Consider the following 24432-nt stretch of genomic DNA (forward strand, 5'->3'; position numbering starts at 1 on the left):
AATGCCCCTTATGGGACCTTGGTGATGCTTGCTGAGCTGCACTTTATTGAACATGGTCATTTCCCCAGAGGGATTTTATTTAGAATTTTACTCATGATTTCACCTCCTGGGGTCCAAAACATTTTCCTAGGAAGAGAGAACTCATTCCTTGGTCCAAAGGAATAAAACTGAGGTTTCTTCAGGCCTCTTGAGTCTCACATTTGGGTTGGCAGGCTGTGAAGTGTGCACTCTGGTGTCCCCCACCCTCGCCTCCTCTTTTCTTGGGATTCTTGCTAGTTTAATAGTCTGTTCATAAGGTCCACGAGAGAAGGACTGAGGTCAGTCTTGCTCACTGTGGTGTTCCCAGCTCCCTGCATGATGCTGGCCTAGAGAAGGTTCCTGATAACTCCTTCTCCCGTGACAGTGAGTGCCCTTTCTCCCAGGGCAGCTCAGCCCTGGCCTCACAGTGCCCCATGAGCTGGCCACCCCTTGTCTGAGCTGGCAGCAGGGAAGGGGTTTCAAGATGACGAATGTTGATATAGACAAGCTGCAGTCGACCTCTGGCCCTGAGACGTGTTTTGCCATCTATAAAGGGCAAAGGGGATCTCCTGCAAACACGAGTTAGGAGCCAGGAATGTGAACTTGCTGTCCCGGCTGCTGGGGTGGTGTGGCTTCGTTCCCAGCTAGAGGGGTAAGCTAGGAGTGAGATGCCCACGTGGAATGTCTCAAAATGGGCTGGTCCCAGAACAGGCTCCATGACACCAAGGCTCGTCTCTGCACGTGTCAATGGCATTGTTCGGAACCACCCTCCCAGGAGAAGGCTCCGGCCCCAGGGTCCCCTCCCTGCCTCCTCCACCGCCCGGCCACCTGTGGCTCACCACTGAGAGGATGGGGCACGGTGAACTGCTTCTTGTTGGCGCGCACGGGGAGCCGGCTCTGCTTCTGCTCTGGGTGCTCCGTCTGCTGGGCCTTCCTCTGCTGCACCCTGCGCTCCAGCTTTCTCAGCCGCTCTTGAGAGCGAGAGATGAACTGAGGCCTGTGGGCCTCCAGCGCTTCCTGGTGGGACACGGGAAAAGTTTTATTTTTAGGATAAGTGACATCAAAAGGCAACACGTCCATTGATCTGGCCAAGAGAAGCCAATCAAAAGTGTGACCTTCAGAGACAATTTTCTGCCATGACCTCAAGGGTACAGTTGTGTGGACAACACGGGTCCTGGTGGTCAGTTCTGGCCAGCACCCAGAGCCCCGGTGCAGTGGCACACAGCAGAAACTAGCACCACGATCGTGAGAACAGCTGCCCCTTTTACTTCCACCACTCAAACCGCTGGTGGCCAAAGACCCAGATCTGAGTGCCCGGTGTCCCCCATTCCAGAGAGACATGGGTGGGGACAGAAGGCAAGCTCTGAGTCACTTGCTCCTGGTGGGGGTTGAAGCCTTTAAGGCCACAAACATACCTTACCCATCCAACCAGGTGGAAACGGGCCTTTCGGGAGAGGCCATGACCGTGGCTGGGGGAAAGCAGCTCTACCCCAGGTGGAAGCGCTGGGAGCGAATCTCTGCCTGTGCAGAATGGTCTCTGGGCTCCAGGACAGGTCGGAAGTCCTACCACGCCATGTGAGCCCTGTGCCCCCACCTCCCCATGCCAAGCCACTCACACAGGTTTGCTGAAGAGACTGAGGGCCACCCTGCCAGACCTGGCTAGGTGCTCTCTGGGGACTGGTCCCTTGGAATCCCCACATTCTTTCTGGAAGGCAGGTGTGTTTATTCCCACTGGACAGATGCAAACACAGAGGTAGCTGGTAGCTTAGAAGATGGCATGGTGGCCCTCAGCTGTGCCAGTCCTGTGCTTTTTTCCTGTGCCACCTTTCCTGATGTAACTCCTGGTCTCTGAATGTCTCAGCCCAAGCTGTCCCCCTGCCTGAGCTACCATGCACAGCCATGCGGCCGGCTGAGTTCTGTCCCTGCTAGTAAGCCCTGTTGGATCTTCCTGTTTAGCCCGAGCATCCCAGGGCCTCACAGGCCACCTTGTGCAACGATGAATCACACCTGCTTTTCTCCATGTGAGGCTGTGAGCCCTGGGAGGCCCGGGCATGTCCCACTGACAACATCTCTCTCACAGGCCCTGCCGGGAGCTCTGCAAAGGCTCTCTGGGCACGCTGCTCTGACCCGTCCTCCCCCGCCCCACCGGAACTCAGGGCTCCCTGGGACAGGGCATGGTGGCTTCCATCTGTGTCACATATGTGTCCCTGGCAGCTGTGGCAGAAAGGGAGTCTCCTTGCCATATGCCAGCTGTGGCTGCTGGTGGGACAAGGCACCTGTCCCTGGATGTACTAATGTCAGAGGAGGTCCCTGTGGACACCTTGCTGGCCCAAGAGTGGCCGCTATGCATCTGTCCTCCCACCTGAGGATAGCCCTGGAGCCTCAGAAGCTTCGGGGCACCATGAACACTTCACAGGGCCCACTGAGGCCCCAGGGTGCAGGAGCTGACCAGTGGAGCCATCTCTGCCTCTGCAGGGACATTCACAGCAGACCCAGCGCCGGCCGTGGGGTGTGGCTGGCCATCAATACGCCATGGCAGGTCTGAGTTCATTTGCCCTCCTAATTTTTATAACTTTAAAAACTGTGCAGATACCATTTTTATAATTAGGAAACATCCAATCACATCGTCTCTCTCCTTCATGTCATGGCCACCTGTTTTTGGAAGCTTCCTTAATCTTTCAAAGTCTCATCTGAAGATGGGGTATTTAGGGACTCCTGCCTGCTAAGGGTCATTTGAGGATCACAGGTGCTGAGGCCTATAAAGCGTCCTGTGTAAACTTTGAGCCCCTCCGTCATCGCTGTGATCGCTGTCACTGTGGACAGCATTTGATCCTGATTCTAACCTGGAGTCAGTGTCTCTAGATCCATTCATCAAACAGTGAAGCAGAGGCTCAGAAAGGTTAGGGAAACTGCCCAGTGTCCCACAGCCTCTAGGAAGGAGGATCAGCTTCCAGCCTCAGAGGCCAGGGAAGGCCTTCCCCCCTGGCAGGAATCTGGCTGGACACACAGAGGCCTTACCTGCAAGGTCAAGGAGTTGGCAGGCGTTTGCTCAAGCTCAGAACCCTCTTGTGACAGGTCCAGGGTCTCTGCTCCTTGGGGTGCTGCTGGTGAGGGTGGCGCTGGTGAGGGCTCGGGCACAGTGGGGTCCTCACTCTTCTTACATTCTTTTATTTTTACAACCAGGTCACAGCACGTGTAATCTCCTAGGAGAAATTCAGAATTCCACTTAGAGGGCACCGAAGGATCCTCGCCTGGCTCCTCCACACTATTAGACACAGAAGACAGTTTTGAAAATAGAGACGCCGGTGGGTTATTAATGGTCCTCGTTAAGCCAACAAGACGAGGCCTCGTCCCAGACCCTCCAGGCAGCAATGGTCCCGAGGAAGAACATTCAGTCATCTCCACCTCACGACTGGCTGATTATGTCATGGAGGTATCTCCTGCTCCTGGTGTTTAGAAGGCCTGGCTCAGATGGAGAAGAAACTGTCCTCTTCTGGGCTTCCTATTAGTGTGCCCTGTGCATGGCCAGAGTTGGGTTGTTTCAGGACAGCATGTTCATCTGCCTCGTGTTTGCCGCAGTGATGACATGAGGACGGTGCTTGGTCACTCATCCTCCCCTTGGTTTTCCACAGTCTGCTGCCGGCTTTACAGAAGTAACTGGAATGATTGCTCTCTCGGGGCTGGTTCCAGTCCCTTTCTGGGGCCATTTTGATTTTCCTTTGTGGAAACAGTCAGGAAATGAGTAGATTCCTCAGCCCCTCGGGTAGGGCAGCCTCTGAGGAGGTAGGAGGGAGATTCACGGCATTCACTGGCCCCTTCCTGACCAGCACTCGGCCTGGGACCCACGACGGGTCTCTATCCTGAGCCCACCCTTCCCAGGCTCCCTCTGCTGCTCCACCTGCACCCTCCCCACCCGACCACAGCCACACCACCGGTCGCCCTGGGCTTGGCAGCACCTTCCTCATCTCCCACCTGCACACACCCCTTTGACTCCACTGCCCCGTGAGGTCCAGCCTGCAGCCCCAGCTCCAAACTTCCAACGTTCAGGGCCTCCTCCCTCTCCAGGGCAGAGCCCACGCCTGACTCTGCTGTGTTTCTGCAGAGGAGCACCTTACGCCCACCCAGCAGCATGTGCCAAGAGGTGGGGTCAGAAGATGCGGTTAACCCCACCCGCCTGAGGCTCTCCAGGGGCTGGACCACGTCCTACTCAGTCTCCATCTGCCCAGAGCTCCACACCAGGTGCTTAAAAGAGGTGAGGTGGCCTCAGGAGTCTCATGGGCCACCAGAGACAGCTCATACAAACCAGGCTGTCACTGTCACTTTATCCTCTGTGGCAGGACTAGCTGTACTGTCCACTCAAAATCCATCCACATTCCCTGCGCCCTACAGCCCAAGCTGACTAGACCTTCGGGCCTCCATCTTGTGAGTGTCCACCTCACTGAGATTCTCTCCCAACACCACTCCATCAGAGGCTCCCACCCCATCTGTCCTTTGCTCTCGTCCCACTGGAGGACTTACCCATAGCCCCTCCACTTTAGGAGTGACCACGAGGCCCAGCTGGCTGAGAGCTACCACTCAGCCGCGAGGCTGGCCCCGTCCCACATGGCCCCAGGCCTTGCTGTGAGGGTGTTCTCCAGCTCATGGGGAAGCCACAGGCCGCTGGCTCCCTCTCCACTGCAGTCCCCACCAGCATAACCAGCTGCCCGAGGGCCAGTCTTAACAATCCTGTCTTCCTCGCTGCTCATCATAAGACCTGTCTGTCAGAGGCAGAAGGTCTCCACCCCAGTGCCCCTTCCACCCAGTGACCCTCTGCTGTCCTTTCCTATTGGGTCTCGGCTCAGCCTTGCCCTGCTCCTGTCCGCCCACTCTGCTCCTGAGACAGTACCTTTAGAGCGAATCTCGCCGTGTCTTCTCCCTGCAGGGCCTCAGTCCTACCTTCAGTCCAGACCCCCTTGGTGGGTTCAGAAGAGTCTTCTGACCTGACCCATGGGACCCTTGATGACCACACCAGGCCCCGGCCCTGCACAGGGCACCTGGCATGCCCCTTGCCACTCCGTTGTTAGCCCTTGCCTTTCCTGAGCTCCTAGGGTGTGAGCCTCCCCTGCCTGCGATGCCCTCTGCCCTCAGGTCTGATTCTTAAATCTCTAAGTTTCAGGGAAGGCTTCACCTTCTCTTCAAAACCATTTTTGAGGGGAAGACGCTTCTGCCCAGACCGGGCCAGGGCCGTCCTCGGCTTCCTCTGGGCACCCCTCAGACGCAGCCCTGCTGCCGACCCTTCCGCACAGGACTGAGAGCCTGGAGTGGACGCACCGACCCCAGAGCCTGGCATGCAGTGGCTGTTTAATAATTGCTTCTGTGATGGGCTAATGAGGGAAGAGTTAGGGATTAATCTAGGTTCCGAGTGACATGATTTTTTATTAATTATAATCTTTCTGCCCTTTCTGTAGTTGTTTGTGAACATCTTTAGAGTAACAGGAAACCCTGTTCTAATGCTGACGTCACAGGGCACCGCAGACCATCCCATCACAAGCTTGTGTCTCTTTATACATCGTCATTTTCTGCACATTCAGGTGGCCAGCAGCTCAACCGCCCGAGAGAGTGTACCTGTGTCCTACTGGGTTCCCTCCTCTGAGAGGGACCTGCCTGGAGGGCATGGAGGTCCATGTGCTCATACTGTTAAGTGTCACATCGCCACACCCCTACACCGTGGTCCCTGCCCATGAATCACAGGGCCTGGGTCAGTCTGGCTGGCAGGCAGTCTCCCCAGCAGCCATTTCTTAGCAAAGCCAGGGAGCCTGCTGTGCACCTGCGGGTGGCCTTTCAGCCTCAGTCTGTACCAGCTTTGTTCCAGGCAGGGTGGGGACCCATGGCCCACGTGGGGCTGCCTCTGGCTGCACACAAGGTAGAGCTCAGCCACCATGAAGCCTGATGCTCTGCTTCCTCTCTGCTCTCAGGCCTCCGTAAGGCCAGCAGGTGAGCCTCGGCGGGGGAAGGCTCTGCACTGCCTCCCAGGAGCATCAAGAAGGGACCCCCTGGACCGCCCCTGCTCCTTACCTTCTGGAAGCCCTCTTTCTATCTGAGCACCATTGTCTTCCTGCAGAGTCAGCCTTGCCTCTTGCAAGGGGCACAGAAACCCAGGCATAGGGACTTTGGGACTCAGGAGGCTTGGATGTTGTCTCTCTCTGGGCTCAAAAAGGTCGCTAGACTCACAGTCATCGCTTGGTGGCCTGTCCCCATCGGGAGGGAAAGGTTTAATGGGCTTCTGTTCCTCGGGGGGAGCAGACAATGACACACACGTTGCTCCGTGCTGCTCCTTGGTGCTTCCAGAATATACTTTTGTTTCTACTAAAAATAAAATGAAAGTTGTGCTCAAAATATCGGCCAAGACCACATCTGAAGTACTGAGGTCTACTGCCCCCTGCTCTGGAAACGGCGGAGAGCTTGGCAGTCAGGGCCCCATGGGAGTTTAGCACCTCAACTATAGGGCCACAGTACCTGGGTTCAAATCCCATGTCTGCACTACCCAGCCTCCACTGTAATGTAGATGACAATATAATAAATTAATAATATTAAATGGCATTCATTTAATTCTTTACATCACTCACTTTATATAATAAAATATATTTTATATAGTTTACTTGATTATATATATCAAAAATATCAACTATTAAAGTGGAGGTACTAATGTAATAATAATGCACGTGAAGTGTTTGGTTCAGTACCAGCATTTAATAAGCACTGTTATTGTTATCAGGCAAGGTCCTGGGGCCAGCACAGATGTCGACCTGCCTCATCAGGTCACTGCACAGTCCGCAGGCAGTGGGCCCACAGGCGTGTCCAGCATGCTGCCTGTCTCCACGCCGCGGCAGCAGAGCTGGACACTGCCTCGCACCCACCAGCAGTGGACGGGGTCAGTAAATCATGTGTGACATGCTTCACAGCAGTTAAAAAGAATGAGTCCATACAGAATGATCTCTGTGACAAAAGTCGTTAGGGGACTCTCGCTCTGTTCCCTCCAGTCCCTTCTCCACAGTAAAGAAAGGGGCATGACCTCCCACTCTGGCAACAGCCCCGAGCACCCAGCAAGGCCTCGGTGCAGGGGAGCCTCCCGGCCCGTCCGCCTGAGCCTCTGCGTCCCAGCCGAGGGAATGCACTTCTGGTGAGGCCAGGCCCTCAGCCTGTGAGAAGCACAAAGACTTTGGGACCAAGCCCCCGCCCCCAGCACCCTCCTGGCTCTGGGGTCCAGCCCAGGAGAGTCAACCTGGCAGCTCAAGGTCTGATTCACCCAGGGGGTAAACTGAGTTTTCCATGTTCTTCTGAACAAACAAAATGTCGTGACGTTCCAACCAGGTTCCAGGGGGGGTTGACACGTTGGAAGGATTAAAAAGTACATAATAAAATAAACAAACAAAAAAGGCAATTGTAGTTAGATCTTGTCATTTGGAGAGGAGATTGATCCACTAGTGGCAAAGTTGCACTTTGCTAAATTGTACAGAAATAGCTTTCCAAACTTTTACCTCAAAAATCATCAATTCTATTTAAGTAAAAAACAAGTAGGCAGAAAAAAGCCCTAAAATAGTCACTCCTTTCCACGTGGCCTCTTTTGATTCGAAGCTCTCTTAAAGAATCCAGAAACAAATTAGTTATCAGTGATAAGAGACTCAGTCCGGCTGATGGCATAGATCCATCCTGGTTTGGTTCTTTAAGCTGGTGGATTTATTTACAGATTCATGGACATAAATCAATCAATATTTTCATCTGTGTATTACCTGTTGACCTTTTCATCGATCATCTGTCTGTCTGTTGGAGTTTGGATCCTAAATGGCCCCCAAAGTCCTTGTACTAAAGCCTCAGTTGGTGCCACTGGAAGTGGTGGAACCTCAAGCAGTGGCCTGGTGGAGTACGGAGGTGGGAGGGGGATATGGGCGGCTGGCCACTCCTCGGCTCTCCTCTACCCCAGCCAGGAGGTGAATGGTCTGCTCCCCGATGAGCTCTCATCAGGATGCACTGCCCACCCTGCACTCAGGGCCCCAACACCAGGGATCCACCCAGCTGTGGACTACGGCCTCCCACACTGGGATCCAGACCGGCTTTCCCCCCGGGTGCTGACTGCTGGGGTCTCTGCACTGACGGAGGGCTGCCACTGCGGTAGGTCCATGCACATTCTCCTGGGAGTGGCCCTGTGTGCGGCAGAAGTTCCACTAGTGGCTCCAGAGCGCTAAACCCATGGCGGAAAGTAGAACGGAGTTCGCTTACTGGAGAAAAGAAAAACATGTGGCCAAGGAAGAGCTTTCCCACAGCTTTTTGATTGGGCCTCTTTTTGTGGACTCTGAAATGCAGAGCAGGACGGTGTCGCAGGCAGGCCTTCGCAGGGTGGGCATGTGCCCCGTCTCCGGCCCACACTATGCAGACAGACTGCAATTAAGAGCTCTTTAGTCGTGCCCTACGTTTTAAACCACCTCACCCCAGGGAAGACCCGCGGCCACTGTGGGCTCTGAAGCGGCCTGTGTCCGGCATTTCTATTTCTCCACTAAAGCTTTGTGCCTCCTTCCTGGGTCTGGCGTGTGGCAGAGCTGCGGTAGCACAAATTTCCTTTAGAGTAACGTTCTCCTATTCCTTTTCCTAAAGTCAGTTGAGAGTCCACAGCTCAACCATCCAGCAACCCTGCCTATCCCAGAATTGAGCTGTGGACCAGGGTGAAAGAAAACCAATGAAAGTGTTCTGTTTGACAGTTATGAATGGCTTCGACCAATTTCATATCCTTGACTCACAGAAGAGACCCTTGGACCATAATGTGGGGCCTGTCTATGCTCTCCTCAAGCTCATTGTCAATGGAAAATGCACAGTATTTTCAATGTCAAGTTAACAGGGCACCCACCGAGCCACCTCCTAGGCGAAACGTTACCCAGGCTTCGGACATGACCTCTGAGCCCCTCCTGGGTGGTGCCCAGGTTCTTCCCAAACACAACCTCACACTGAGTCAAACATTACTTTATTAATTCCTTTTGTCTTCAGGACTCCTTAATCAATATGCTCTTCATACCAAAATCCGGAATAGCCAGCACAAAGCCAGTTGTTTTCAGGGAAGGATGTCATTGTGTCTATTAGACAAAAGCTTCCAGCAGAGAGTTCAACAGATGGGCTGAGCCATAGTGTCTTTGGGAGCATATGGATACGATTCTGGGGAAGGTATTGTAAGTCATGTCCTGAACATGGGGGCTGACCCAGGTGGGCATCAGGAAGGCAGCAGGTTCATGCACATTCTCCCGGGAGTGGCTCTGTGTGTGACCCTCAGTGGCCCAAGGCAGGTAATTGTCACATAGAACTCACTTTAGAATCATGTGTACACAAATCCTGTGTGGTAGGTATGCTGGCTGGCAGGAAGAGGATCAGGAGAGCGGGCCACTCCAGATTGTCTGCTCTTGACCTTGACCTGTTCAACTGAGGGCCTTGGGGACAGGTTTTAATGCAGGACATTCTCCACAGTCAAAAGCACATCCTAAGCCAACCCAAGCAGCAGGGCAGGTGTGGGAGAGCAGGCCCCTCAGCAATCCGTCATCCACACCAGCTGAGACCAGGCGTGAACCTGGGGTAGACGAGGCCCAGCAGCCCGTGCAGGCCTTTGGAGCAGTGTGAGAATGAACGGCCCTTCCTCAGCACTCTACCTGCCCCACCAGAAAGTGCCTCTGGTATAAACCGATTTTATAGGACAGGCGCTCTCCTGCTTCTTTCCCGGAATGAAGGAGACCCACAGATCTTTGGTGGCCTTCAAGGAGCCCTTCTTGAGCCACTGGCCCTCCATGGGCACAGCTCTAACAACGTGGTACTTTAGTTCACATTAAGCCAAAATGTGCTGAATGGTTGCCGAGAAGGACCAGCACAGCTGCAGGACTCTGTCACCCAAATTGCAAAAGAAGAGCAAGAAAACCACGAATAGTAGACACACAAGCCCAGAGAGGACAGCTGACTGGGACACTCAATGGCCCCAGGCAAGTAAATGTCATATAGAACTCACTTTAGAATCATGTGTACACAGATCAGTTTAAATTTTGTTAAAGGTGTTGAAGATGAAGCGACATCTCCGTAGAACCTTCATCCTGGTACAGAGAGATTGTCTATTGAGGTTTTAGGGGCTCAGCTTTGTGCAGATTCCTGCCTTCTTGAAACAGATCTCAACCATCCAACTAACCAAAGAGGCACTTCTGAACAAAGCCTCCTTGAATCTAAGACATATTCCTCCCTCCCCAAGTTCAATGCTGCTGGTGGTGATTTTCCCCTTTGAAAGCTGGATCGCCTTACAACTAACGGCCTGTTTCTTAGTCATGCAGTAATTGAAGCTGGTGTGGGTGTCTCTGGGCATTAACATAGACACCGATTCCTGAACTTAACTGCACGTGGGCCTTAGGATCTCCTAAAAGTTCCAGTGCTATCTGCCTCTACCCTGTGTGGCCCTACGCTGCTCTCCACCCCCACAGCCTTTTAAAGCCCGCTGTCTGCATTATATAGAGCTAACCATCTCACCTTCCTTCTTCACCTTCTGAGTCGGCAAACCCCAGAACTGTAGCATCAAACTGGAAACCAAAAAGTGGGCTTGATGGCGTGGGTGTCAATCAGACAGAAGTCTGCTCTGAGGGACACCTGTGGGTGAATGGAGGATTCTCTCTTTCAGTAGGGCTTTGCTGTCCCTTCTTTTGGCACTGGGACAAAGAGTGCTGCAGTGGCAGGCTGGGAAGTCTACTGCATGGTGCATGTGCATCGAAGGACACAGAAGTCACCAAAGAGGAAGGAAGATGGGAACAACGGAGCTCAATAAGCACTTATCACGGTTTGGATCTCAAATGTCCTGAAAGGCCACGTGTTGAAGTCTTGGTCACCCCCTTTAAAAGGTGGGGCTACGTGGAAGGAAGTCAGGTCACGGGTCCATGCCTAGAAGGAGGTTTCGTGACCCGGCCTCTTCCACTCTCTCTCTTTCTTCCTGGCCGCCACGATGGTAGCAGCTTCGCCCCTCCACATGCTCCACTGTGACGTGCTCTCTCACCCTCAGACCAGCAGCCAATCAACCACAGACTGAAGCCTCTGAAACCGTGAGCCAAAATAAATCTTTCCTCCTTTGAAGTCATTTTTATCGCAGGTATTTTGTTACAGTGAAAGACAGTTGACTCACACAATGCGCAGCTTCCTGGCAAGTTTATTATTCTTCTCCTTTCAAAGGAGAGAGACAACCTGAAACACCTTCAGTTCCAACACATGGAAAACGAAATGAAAGAAAGCAGAGTTAGCTGGTGGCCTCTGGAGAGACAAGTCAGGGAAAACAGAACATGGTGCTATGTGCAAGGCTGGTGACATTTTCTCTGCTTTCTTTCTTTTTTTAACTGGTGAAGGCATCCTCTTTTGGCTGCAGGTTAAAACAATTCCTCGTGTGAACGCGGGTCTCCCCTTGGTACCAAAACACAGCACTCCACCCAGCCTTCGGTTCAAAGTCGACATAATCGTTTCAGCACACTTCTGTTCAGCTCCTCCGGAGTAGCCCTGCAGCCGGGCAGGAAGGAAGGAGCGGGAGGAGGCGGACAGGGGTAAACAGCTCCGGCTGCCGACCTCAGGGTCCCAGAGACCATCCACGTGGCAAGGCAGAGCTGGGGCTGGCGCCACTGGGAAGAGGAAAGATGAACAAAAGGGGACCCCAAAGGCCCACCTGGAAGTCAGCCGGGAAGGACGAAGGGCGTCCAGAGACAAAGCGCACCATGAGCGAGTCCTCCCGTCGCAGGAAACAAGACTTCCTGCAGACGCCAGCCCTTCCTAGACAGCAAAGACTGCTTCTGCTATCCACATCAGCCACTGGAAGCCTCACTTCCTGAAGAGCAGACCTGACGGGGAGAGGGGCCATGACCAGGAAGACGGACTTGGAGAAGCAGTGGCCGTCACTGGTGGTCTATGAAAGAGCTCCCCCGCTGAGAGCCAGGGAAGACGGCTGGGAAGGGGAGCTGTGTCCAGATGGCCACAGGGCATTAGGACACAAATGTGCAAGGCCAGTGGGCAGTCAGAGAAGGGGGGAGCCCAGGGTACTCGTGGAGGTTGTTCTGGGGTCGAGTTTCAAGATACCACGTGGGGAACTAACTGCAACTCTCACAGTAAGATTCACGCATGCAGTTGCTGCAAAGTAGGAACACATGTTTCCCCCAACCAGAGAATATCCAGAAAGGACGCTGGGTAACTGTCGAGGGCTGATTTTCCAATTATGTCTTTAGAGGTTTCAGCTTGAGGAACAAAAGTCTTAGAGCAAACATATTTAGATAGCAGAAATAACACAACACACACACACACACACACACCTGTTTTCTAGCAATAGGATGACATCCACTACATTGCAAAAGTTGATCAAGAGACACGTTCCAGGTAACTGTTAGCTTGCCTCTTTCAACCTTCCACTTTGGACATAATTCCAGGCTATCAATTTTCCCACAATCCTTTTTCTCAAAGCATGACTCAGACCCTGAAGCATGAGAAGTGTTCTAAGCATTTCTCAAAACTTGATCACAGTTGAAGTGATCATTAGATTTTTCATCAAGACATATCTCTATTAAAGAGATAAATCTTTAATAAATTTTATTAGGGTTTGGATGTGAAGTATCCTGCAAAAGCTCACACGTAAGACAATGCAAGAAGTTTCCGAGGATAAATGATTGGGTTGTAAGAGTCTTGACCCAATCAGGATTTCATCCTCTGAGAGGGATTAACTGAGTGGTAACTGAAGTGACGGGGTATGGCTGGAGGACGTGGGAGTGGGGGCGTGGCTTTGGGGAGATATTTGTATCTGGAGAATGGAGTCTCTCCCAGCTTCCTGAACACAGTGACGTGAGCTGCTTCCCTCTGCCACACACTCCACCATGATATTTGAGCCATGAGGAATGGAGCCAGCTGTCTATGGACTAAGACCTCTGAAACTGTGAGCCCCCTAGTAAACTTTTCCTGCTCTATAGTTGTTCTAGTCAGATCCTTCAGTCACAGTATCAAACAAACCAACAAACAAACCGACTAGAACAAAATCGTAAAAGGAATAAATGATTACTGTAAAAAATATTTGAACTACAGAAAAGTAGGCAAAAATTAAAACACCGGGCTTTGGGTTTGGATCAGTGGTCAAGCACGTGCCCAGCATCACAGACACAACAAAGATTTAAAATGTTGACTGCGTGACACTGTCCAAATGCCCTAGGGCACATTTCCAGTGAATTCACGTGTGGCTTTCTGCACTTCTTAATTTCCACTTTGGAGGCAGCTGGCTACAGAACAGGACTGCCCTCCTCATGCCCAGGGCACAGGCACATGTCCACCAAGGTGTGGCCACTGGGAGGGAGGAGGGTGGCTTACTGCTGCTGACAGCCACTCTTTCCCTCTTGCCTGAGGATTTCAGAGCTTTCATCTCCCCTCTGCTTTTGTTTTCCCGGATGCTCTGCACAACTACCAAGCAGGAAATGTTGCGCATTAAAGCCGATCAAAATAGGCTGATCTCCCAGGTGTCAGAGGGAGGAGTAGAGGAGAATGTTGGTCAGGATCCTGCAGAGTGACTATCTGTTCAGGGCTAGAGTCGCATCCCTGAATCACTCTGTGTGTGTGTGTGTGTGTGTACACGCACATGCATGGTGTGTGTGGTGTGTGTGTGTGCACAGGCATGATATGTGTGTTTGTGCAATGCATGGTGTGTGTGTGTGTGTGTGTGTGTGTGTACGTGCTGAAGAAGATGGGGCTTCCATTTCAGACTTTCACTGTGCTACCTGGAAACTCAGAGTTTTCAGTATTTCAGGGAAGAGAAAGAGGGTTGGATATTGGTCTCTGTGGTTCTCTTGAGGAAACATCAACATCTCTATCCTCAATTTGACAAGTCTTTGTTGAGTACCTACTGTACGCCAGGCTCAATTATGGGGCACTTAGGATGCAGCAGTGAAAACTCAACGTTCTTGTCCTCATGAATTCTACAACCAATAACTGTCACCTCCATAGTCAGAGTCTCACCTCCACTCCGACGATCTCACAGATATCCAGTGTCCACCACCTCCAACCCATCTCAGCTGGAATGTATCTTCACCTAGTACTGCGTCATCTTGAACTAGTAAATTAAACCTCCTACCCGCTGATGACAATTACGAAATCTCCGGAACCTCACACACTGTCACTCTGTCTTTTACTCAGCATCATGGAGACTTCAAGTCCCACCACCTCTGTGGCAGACACAGCTGATTGCCTACTCTATAAACATCCTAGTTTTCTTTCCTTTGACTTAGAAAATCCTCCTTTGGTTCAAGATGGCAACGTCGGTCTGCCATGCCTGCCCACCTCTAGATTTCTTCCATTCATTCTTGTAGTTCCAAGCTACTTACTGTTGAGTGTCTAGTTGCTCAGCACAAAACACAGTCCTAACTGGTGAGGGACAGGCCTGGATAGCTACAGCAATGGTAACATAATCAGGTTCACATGGGCTGTTTGTTAAACCCTGACCCCTGAGCTCACCCCAGGTTTCCAGTTCAGCAGATTTAGAGTGGAGCCTAGAACATGTGCTTGAGTCCCTGGTACTGCTGATGCTACTGTTCTAGTAACCACACCTGAGAATCACAAGTCTAACTTATATAGCAGGCAGGAAATAAAAGAACAAAAGCAAATGAATGAATACCAGTGGCTTGGCACTGCTAATAAAAATGTATAAACTAGCAGCTCTAACAGCACCTGGGGACTTGTGAGAGCTGCAGAATCCCAGCCCCACCTCCTACCACCAGGGTCAGGATCTGCATCAAAGCCCATCCCGGGGTGGCTCCCAGGCGTGTCTGAGTCTGAGGTGCAGCACAAGCTACCCGACCTGGGTGGGCCCCCAAGAGGCTCTGCTTAGTCACATGGGGTGGTGACACCTGTCCCCAGGACCACAGGGGCTGGGAGAACGAATGCAGGCTGCACTGGCCCACCAACACGACACTCATACGTGGCTCACGTGGCTCAGAACTTCCTTGGCCAAAGACGTGATGTCAGAGATGGAGGCGTGCAATCCACCCCGGTGCCCATGAGAGAGCAGAATGTGGGACACATCCAGTCTCCACAGTGCCCCAGTTCCCCTTCCTTTCCTCCCCGCTCCCAACTACATACAGGCCAGGACCTAAGAAAATGTAGAAAGGTTTAAGTATCAGTGTAATCACTAGAACCAAACCACAAAGCTGTAAAATACATGTGTGTGTGCATGTGTGTGTAGAAATACAGATACAGGAAAGCTGAAAACACAAACCTTAGAGAGAAAATAGAGTAAATATGACAAAATACAAATATTGCAATTAAAGCATTAGAGAGGATCAACACCAGTCATACCAATAAATGAAAAAGGACCAACCTCACTTTTTAAAAGAAAAAGACTGAACATGACGGTCAGCAGGGGGCTTTGACTGTGGGGCTCCACTGCGGTGGGCCTCACTTGGACTCATCATCATGGCTCAGTGTTCCTGTCCCGTCAGGCAAGGCTAGCTGCACAGATGCAAGGAGGGGGGTCAGGGCAGTGGGCAGTGATGGCCTGGCCATAGAATGCATGGACATCACTGATCTGCACTTGGCCAGACAAGGTGGCTCCTGCAAGCAGCCAACTCCAACTGTGGCATGGAGCTGAGGGTGTTGTCACCTGTTCAAGCAGTCCAACTCACCAGACCACAAACAAATCCAATACTCAGGAGCCAGGGGACAGAGCCCAGCGAGATCTTACAGGTGAGGACATGGTCCAGCAGACGTAGAAAAGAGCATCTAGAAAGTCACAAGACACCTTGAGTGAGGCTGAAGCTTGCGGGCAGCCTGGGAGGCTCCAGCTAAGCAGTGGTGGTGGCCCAGCAAGATGGACTGAGGCCTTGCCCACCCCACAGCGGGCAGACACCTGGATGGTCCACAGGTGGCCAGCCTTGACCTATAGACAACGTCCACCCTCTGCACGTCAGCTCAACATCACAAGCATGCACACCACGCACCTCCAGGTGCCTGGGCTGCCTCCAGCTCAGCTCCGTCCTTGTTCTGTCTGGACAGCTGTTTTCTAGTAATAATCTGAGCATATGATCTGCCTCTCCCTTTCACGGCCATGCACAGCGCGCGTCACATGGGTGTCCTGGGTAAACTGAAGAATCATCACTAAACGGGGACGGAACTCACCCTCAACTCACAGTCACAGGGCTTAAGCCAGAAACCGGTGGACTGCGCTGAGTTAAGGAGGAAATGAAAATTTGAAATGTTCAATATACATGACCAAGGACGAAGCCAAGGAGTGTGCACTGTAACAGGGGACTGTGGGCACTGTGAGGGCTCTGGCAGCAGAGTCCCCTTCCTGATACCATGTTTAATACATATTCAACTAACAGCATTTTCAGGAAATGGACTGTGGGGGATCTGGGTTGGTGTTCTGTAGGGCTGGAAGGACACACACCTGCCCGACAGTGTCCCCTCCCTGCCCCTCTGGTCAGTCAGTTCCCCCATCATCCAGACCTTTTCCATGACAAGATCTGGAAACCCTATTTGGGGAAGACAGAAATACCTCAGAGGGAAAGGAAGTGAATTCCAAGGCCCTGGAGCCCCATGGCTCCCCGGCTCAGGCTGCTGGCCGCTGGACGCACTTCCCAGCCAGGCCCACAGCGTTTTCTGGTTCTCTCTGACACTTCTAATAAACTTCAGTCCCATCAGGCCCAACTCAGCAGGAAACTCGGGGCCTGTGTGCGTCCCCCCCTAGGAATGCCGTGCCCTCCCAAGGGCTATTTTGAGAATCAGAACTGGAGATGCTCCCAGGGCCTCTGAAGAGGAGCACATGCCACATGGAAATAGAACCAGGAATAAATCAAGGGAGAGAGGAGGCTGACTCAGCTCGGGCTGCAGTCAGGAAGCACAGAGAGACACGGAGCAGGCTGGTCTTCCCTGCCTCCCTCTCCCGGGACATCAGGCTTACACACTTAATGTCCTTTCATTCCTGTTCCCTCCCCAAATGACCATCATTTCCCAGTGAAATAAACAGGTGGCATCACAACAAACGCCCGGCTTCCTAATCACTCCCATTCAACGCAGACTTCCCGCCTTACTTATTTCTCTTCACTGAGAGCGACTCATAAGCCACAAAGCGTGTTTCTTTTATGCTCTTGCCTCATGAGACCACTTAGGGTATGGAAAAATGGAAATGTTTAACTGTTTTTAAAAAGCTACATTTCCCTGATGCCCTGAAGAAGGAGAGATTTCTTCGTGAAAACAAATGTCACCATCTTATTGCAAAAAAAAAAAAAAAAAAATCATCATTTTGGAATAAGGTGGAGAAGACAGAAACCACTGGTGAGGAAAGGCCTTCTCTAAGCAGATGGCTGTAGAGGGGGGTGGGGAGAGGCACAGGTGGCTTGAGCTCTACCCTGGCTAGCTCTAACAACCGCTAGGAGAAGAAACGGAACATGGCTGAGCGTTATCTTATACAGACAGCACTACTACTGGCGTCCCGTGACTCGGAATGACTGAAGGACGTGACTTCTATCTTCGTACCTCAGCCCCATCCCCCACCCTACCCACTTATGTTTATCAGAATATTCTAGAAGATCACATCATTAGGGAAGAGTGAATCTACTTCTAACTCCCTGACCATCCTGGTCAAGTTGTCCAGAGCTTCTCTTGGGACAGCAAGTGTGCCACGTTTCACACCCATGAGCCTCCTTCGTCTCTGCTGTCTGGGAGCCCTCTTTGTGTCCTCTCTTGATACCTTTCAAAGGACTTCTGGGTCAGGCTGTAGAATTATTGCAGCCTCCTTTAAAAGATGAGTTTTTAGGTCGCAGGCCCTTAGGCTGCACTGGTGCTTGTTGTCTTAAGAAAAAACTTTAAAGGTCACACTAACAGCTTATGTGTGGGCATTAGGGGAAGCAGGGCTGGGGTACAAGGGAGCTCTTGGTACTATTTTTTGCCCCATTTCTGTAAATGTAAACTTACTTCAAATGGTCATCTTGATAGGTTTTTAAAAGCCCCCCACAAAAGCAGCAAGCAGTATTGTGTACAGTGAAAGCTGTTTCTCAGCAGCTCTATAAAATGACTATGTGTCCATACATCAGGAACAGCACAAGCACATTCCTAACGCCACATTCGTAAGACACCAGGTGATGCAAGTGTGGTCCACAGTGTCCATTAATCTGCTAAGGAGCAGAGAGGGTGTGCCAGCTGCTCAGAGCCCCGCAAGCGCAGCCTCTGGCCCCTCCTGCATATCCCCACCTAGAGCCTTGACCCACACCCTCCAGGGGGGTTCACATCCTGCAGTCACAGCTGGCTGAATGTGCAACATGACACCATTCCAGCAAGACAGAAGGTGGAATACAGGCCTAGAGACTTGGTACCCACACCCACCTGGTCCTGCCACCCACCAGCTATGTGACCATAGGGCCACGCAACCCATGCAGTTTAAAGTGACTCATTCACAATGAGATAACACCGCCTGCTCTGGGAGGAGGAAATGGAACCACGTGAAACTCAAAAAGGATGATGTGCTAAGCAAAGATGAAGCTTCACTATAATCCACAGCCCTGGGGTGGCCTGTATCTAATGCCTAATTTTAAATCTGTGACCCTTAAGTGATTTGGATAAATTTTGTCCTTGATTTCAAATTTTAAGGGAAAAAAAAAAAACATGCACACAATAAGCCCAGAGAGGCAGAAAGGCAGTTTGCTAAACCCTTGACCCATGTCTCACCCCCTTGCCCCAAACTTTCCACTTTGTCAAATTGACTGGACGAAGGCCAGCTGAAGGTCAATGTAAGGTAGGGGTGTGACCCTCTTATGTGGTGTCTCGAGAGTTGTCTTTTGGGTAGAGCAAACCAAACCATCTTCTGGGTCTGAGAGGCTCTTGGGGAGAGGGCTGTGCTATTCAACTCACGGACCGTGTTTTTGCCCCTTGAAATGCCAGCTCTCTCCGTGAGTCATGTCACCTGGGGATCAGGTGAGTGAGAAGGATATGGAGTTAGAAAGAACTAAAGAAGGCCTGCAAACTCCAGGCTGCAGAGTGTGCAACAAGAGCCTCTACCCCTGCCTGCTCCCGGGGATGGGCTCCTTTTGGTAAAATACTCTAAAGCTTCCCACCTTCAAAGATGCCCCTGAGCACGTTAGATCTTTACAATGGGGGTGGGCTGTTAGATAGACTGGGGCAAACTTCTGCCTCACCCAGCTCCCAAGGAATGACAGACGTGGTGTCCACCGTCAAGGTGTGAGTGGAGATCTTTGGACCTTCTAGTATAAGGCTGCAAGCACTCAGGAAGGGCCCGCCTTACTCCAAGAAGCAACATCCTGCTATGCCCCCATGGTCCCTACTCAGGTGTGGACTGGTGAAACTGAAATGAAAGTCCCCTCAATGGCCAAGTCCTGCACCCCCCAGCTTCGCCCTGGATTCGGGCAGGAGAATGCACTAAGAGGGGCCATGGGTCTGAAATGCATGAGGTCTCTCCACAAGCACTGCAGAGCTTGCCCTGTCCAGACCTAGAGGGCTCAGAGCTGGACCAGGGAAGGCACCACCGAGCTCCCATGAGTCCCTGGTCCTCAGGACCACTCACGAGTGTGGGAGCCCAACTCACCCCAACCAGGGACCCAGGCCGTAATGTGCACAGCAGCCTGCTCTTGGGGATTACACTTGGGGATGACTCTCTTCCTCCACAAAGATGCTGTTCTTCCATTAAGGCTGATGGCAGGCATGTGGCCTAACTGAAGGCACTTCATTTTCCAGATTTTCTAAAAATAAATCCCGGGGAAGGAAAACATATGTATCGTCTCTATTGGGGACTGCAAAACCACAAGCAAATGGGACTGGAGAGACTCGCTGCCCTGGAGATCCAGTTCCCTCCTGACGAAGGGGTCAGGTCCGGCACTTGTCATCAGACAGTGTGGATACGGGACCAGGAAATCAGACTCGATGCCCTTTGCATCCCCGAATAAACTCATCCCGTCCTGTCTTGGGTGGCCAGGACACTAAAGGTGTGCTCTGGCAACTCAGCTACAGAACTGCTCTGCATTAAGGGTCCAAAGAAGAGATGCATTCCTGAAAAGCTCACGCTACAGAAAGTCTCTAAAATGAGAATTTTTAAAATGACTCTCATTATTCACTTGTGATGATGTATGCCAAGGGTAAGAAGCAAGTGCCTCTTGGCTACAGTAATATCAAACACAAACATCCTTCCCTAGTGACATGTATAAGGAAAAGGTGGTGACAGTGCCAACACCCATCAGAACACCCACACTGCTGGGGGGCAACTCAAAGTGTCACAAAATGGCAACACTGAAAATGAGTTGTTGGGCTGAATAAGTAATTTCTGAATTTGGCTTTAACATGGCAATTTTCCAGGTGGGACCTTCTCCCTGTTTGGGGTCCTCTTTCCCATCCTTGAACTTGCAGGCCCCTTTGGTCTTGGCCTCACCTCTGCACCCAACTTGGTCAAGTGCTGGGGAACATTCAGGCACATTAGTCTCTGCCTGGCAGTGAAGGTTGTCCCCAGGGACTGGAGAGCAGTTAGCTCAGAGTATTTGAAAATAATCAGTGAAGGATCAGGCAGGGCCTGGGCTAACCCCCACATCCCTTAGTTCAATGACTTGTTTTCCTCCAAATCCAGGCGTTTCCTCAACTCTGGCCTTCCCCAGCTCTCCATGGAATTGACCAGCAAGTGCTGCCCGTGGCACCTCAGACACCTGGGGCCACCATGCACCAGCTACATGCATCACACTCACCTGGTCACCCTCTGGCCCTGCTGGCTTTACTGCCCCACCTGAGATCTGGAAAAAATTAAGTCACATCACAGAGTCACAAACTCCTCCCTCCATGATCTGGCCTCTGCCAGCTGCCTGAGTCTGGAGGGCTCCTCCCCAGCCCCTCTGTGCTCCAGCCCCCTTGGCCCTGGTCCTGAGCCCAGAATGCTCCAGGTCCTTTCTTGCCTCATATCAGGACTTTGCCCCAGCTGTACCTCCTATCTAAAAATGTTCCTCCTCTCCAAGGCAGGCTCCCTCTCACCACGAAGACTTTGGCTGGAATATCACTTATTTAGAGGAGCCTTCCTGGGCCACCCCATTTACAGAAGCCAGCAAGGAGTCACCCAATGCCATGGGCCAATTCAGGGGTCTGCAGAAATTCCTGTCACCACTTGAGACTCCTCAGGTGGAAGCGAGGGTCTGTCTGTTGTCCATCTCTAGCTCAGCAGCAAGCTCCATGAGGATGGGGACCTTGATTGCTTACTGCAGTGCTGAGCACCTGAATGACACCTGGCACTCAATCAGCACCTGACAAGTGACTGGCATCATCACTGAACTGACGGCTGGTGATTTTGGCAAGGGCGTTTAGCTCCTGAGGAGCCATGCAAGTCCTGAGGACTCACTCGCCTACTGCAGAGCAGATAATGAGGGGACCCGGAATCCTCATCCAGAAGCATCAGCAGAGGAACCTTGACAGTCTCCAAAGGGTAAAAATCAACTCAGTAATTCAAAAGTGTATTTGAGGTACTCCTCTGTTCAGGCATCCCGCGAGGAGGTGGGGAGGTGGTAGTGGGCAGACAGATGTGGCTGCTGCCCCGAATGGGCAAGTGGAGAGGTCTGTGACAGAAGCCAAGGTGCTTCAACCTGGAGACTGTCCCTCCTGTTAGGGTTTAGCTGTGCAGTGTCCCCCAAGAGCTCACACGTGAAACAATGCAAAACAGTTCAGAGGCGAAGCGATTGGATTAGGAGAGTTAACATAACCAGTGTCAACTTCCTGATAGGGATTAACTGGGAGGTGGCTGTAGGCAGGTGGGGTGTGGCTAGAGGACACAGATTTCATCCTTGTTGAGCAGGGTGCTTTCTCCCTGCTTCCTGGGGCCATGTCCTGAGCTGCTTGCCTCTGCCACACTCTCTGCCATGACCTCGAGCTCCAGAGAGGAGGATGGAGTTGGCCGTCTATGGACTGAGACGTCGGAAACCCGGAGAAAGTTGACTCACACACTGCCCCACCCTCAGGAGAACAAAGCCCGTTATTCTCAAGAAACTGGGTTCTCTGTTTCCATGGCCTCAAGGGAGGGAAACTATCCCCCACAGCAGAGGCACTTGTGCACCCTGTGGGCCCTCTTTCCTGATCAGAAACTGTGACAGGAGGAAAGAAATGTAAAAGAGGCAGAAAGAAGGAGAAGGAAGGTGTAGTTCACTCTGCAAGCTGGTGCTGAGGTTCCTCTTCCCTTCACCTGTGAGCCAAGAGCCTGCTCTCTCCGGGGCCTGTTGCTCCCAAATTTCTGGAAAATCTACAAATCCTCACTCAGAATCTTAAAATGTTGGTAGAAATTCAGCCACTTATGGAAATGGCCTGTGTACCACTAATTAGCATAGTAATACATGTATTTTTTTGAACAGAGGAGCAAAGAGATATCCGGGATACTTTCTAATGCAACCTATTGATCAGATATTGGAGGAGATGTCAACCTAAGGATCCGGAGCAGCCAGACCACCGTGAACTGTCCTGAGATCACCAGACTGATGTCATCCTTGCACACCTTCCCATGCCACCCCCATTAAGTTTACCTTAAAAAAAAAAGAGCCCGAGGACCCCCAGAGAGCCAACTTTCACGATGGCTCGCAGTCTCCCTTGCTTTCTAAGTAAACCTCTGTGCCTCAATATCTTTTGCATCTAGAAAGTCTTTTCTGGGAGTTGGTCAAGGACCCTGTCATCCTGAGTTGAGGTCCCCCTCTCTAGGAGCTCCTCAAATCCCCTCCAGGGATAGGAGAAATGGGGTCCCAAGTCACCTGGCCCAATGGGCGCTTGACATGAGCAGCAATTCAAACATGCAGACGTCATTACAGCCATTTGTCACGGACATCAGTTCCCACCCATTTCCACTCTGAAACTTTTATCAAGCAGGTGGCAAGTTGGACCCGTTCCCACTTGGCCCCCTCTCTCTGGACGCCGCCTCAGCAGAAGCACTGACGAGCGGAGGGTTAGACAACAGCCAGGTGCAGCCTGAGCACGGAGCAGCCGGGACCCCCAAGGCTCGGCGGCGGAGACCACTGACTGCCTAACTCGCCAGTGGCTGTCGGTGGCTTCTCCCTGGATTTGAAATTGCACATTTTCCCTTTCTGACAAGGCCACCAGCCCAGCCCCGTGAGGGCAATTTTCAAAGGAAGGAGCAGCAGCTTCACAGGCCAGCCCACCAGACGGCAAGCCCGGGCGTCCTCAGGGAAACGGCGTCTCGGCCTCATCTGCGTGAGAAGGATTTCCTACCAGGAAAAAAACACTCCAAACTTCAGGGGGATTTTTTCCTGCTGGAAAAAGGAGTTAAGCGACAAGTCTGGTTGGGGGACACTTCACTTTAGGGTCCTGCACCCAGTGGCATTAGGTGCTTCCTGAATATGATGCAACATTTAGGAATCCGATGCATTTTTAAGTAATTAATTTCTGAGAGAGATTGCTGATTGAAGTAACAGTGCGAGACAGTTATGGAATGTGAATTATGTCTCCACGAATTAGAGTGTTTTAAACATATAAAAGCTGTAAGTCATAAATAAGTTATATATAAACTCATATATACTCATTTATAAGTTATAAATACATCTTTAAGAAAGCAAGTCTGCTCACCACAGCAATAGGCATGTGGCCGGCAGGTCCTGCGGGAGACAGGGACAGCTGGGAGTCATGTGGTACCAAGCTGAAAGCGTTTCGTGTTTCGCAGGTGGCGCCTGAGTGAATCCTGCTCTGCACTTGGCATTCCGGTCTTTGCCAGTCTTTGGACTTGTGCTCTAATTTCTTTTGGTTGAGAAACTAATTCAACTCAGCTGCAGAGACGCCAGTCTGTGTGCTTTAAGTTTCATAATGTAATTAACGATTCACATCCAATTACATCATGTTAAAAAGGCTCTCCCAATCCTTTCTCCACTAATCCCGGTCTCAGTGCCTCCTGTGCGGACTTGATGAATGCTCGGGAGGAAAGCAGAAAGCTCATTTGCAAGCACCGAGAGCTGAGCTTGAAATCATCAGTGGTATTTTAGCCTCGCCAAGGTTGTGTGAAAATGCATGCACACTTTTTATAAGGATGTAGTTTTATAAGGGAATAGTAAGAAAGGACGAGTACAACTTCAGAATAAGACACCAGCATTCACTCTACAAACACACATACCAATCGGATGGCAGGTATTGTACTCCTCTGTCCTGGAGAAACTGAGTGAGGCCTGAAATCTTTGGTGTGGAAGTGCCCCCTCCCCCTGCAGGGGTCCTGAACTTCCTTCCCATTAGAACATCCTCTTCACACATCCTCTTGGGCCCCCAGGGACCCAAGAACAGGTTCTGTTTATGAATCTCCAAGAATTTTTGCCTTTCTACATCTCCTGGGATGGCTCAGCATAGGGGTTGGATACCCCAGGGAACATTCTTTGGCTCATTTTGCTAATGTGGTTGCTGTTGACC

The 24432-nt window shown here is 51.5% G+C and overlaps 1 protein-coding gene across 2 annotated transcripts in view; it reads right to left on the reverse strand.

The window, feature by feature from the left end:
* C5H10orf90 (chromosome 5 C10orf90 homolog) overlaps nt 1–24432 on the reverse strand; it is a 191491-nt gene that overhangs the window by 19170 nt on the left and 147889 nt on the right. Inside the window, exons 5-7 of one of the 2 annotated variants that reach the window (XM_026384307.2) lie at nt 6073–6363; nt 3037–3221; nt 858–1035 (exon numbers count right to left, since the gene is read on the reverse strand). In XM_026384307.2, the coding sequence (XP_026240092.2) occupies nt 858–1035; nt 3037–3221; nt 6073–6363 (654 nt within the window). The remainder of the gene's footprint in view (nt 1–857; nt 1036–3036; nt 3222–6072; nt 6364–24432) is intronic. The other variant, XM_026384308.2, reaches the window with a different exon arrangement.

Source organism: Urocitellus parryii, chromosome 5 (assembly GCF_045843805.1).
Source record: "Urocitellus parryii isolate mUroPar1 chromosome 5, mUroPar1.hap1, whole genome shotgun sequence".
NCBI classification, from domain to species: domain Eukaryota; kingdom Metazoa; phylum Chordata; class Mammalia; order Rodentia; family Sciuridae; genus Urocitellus; species Urocitellus parryii.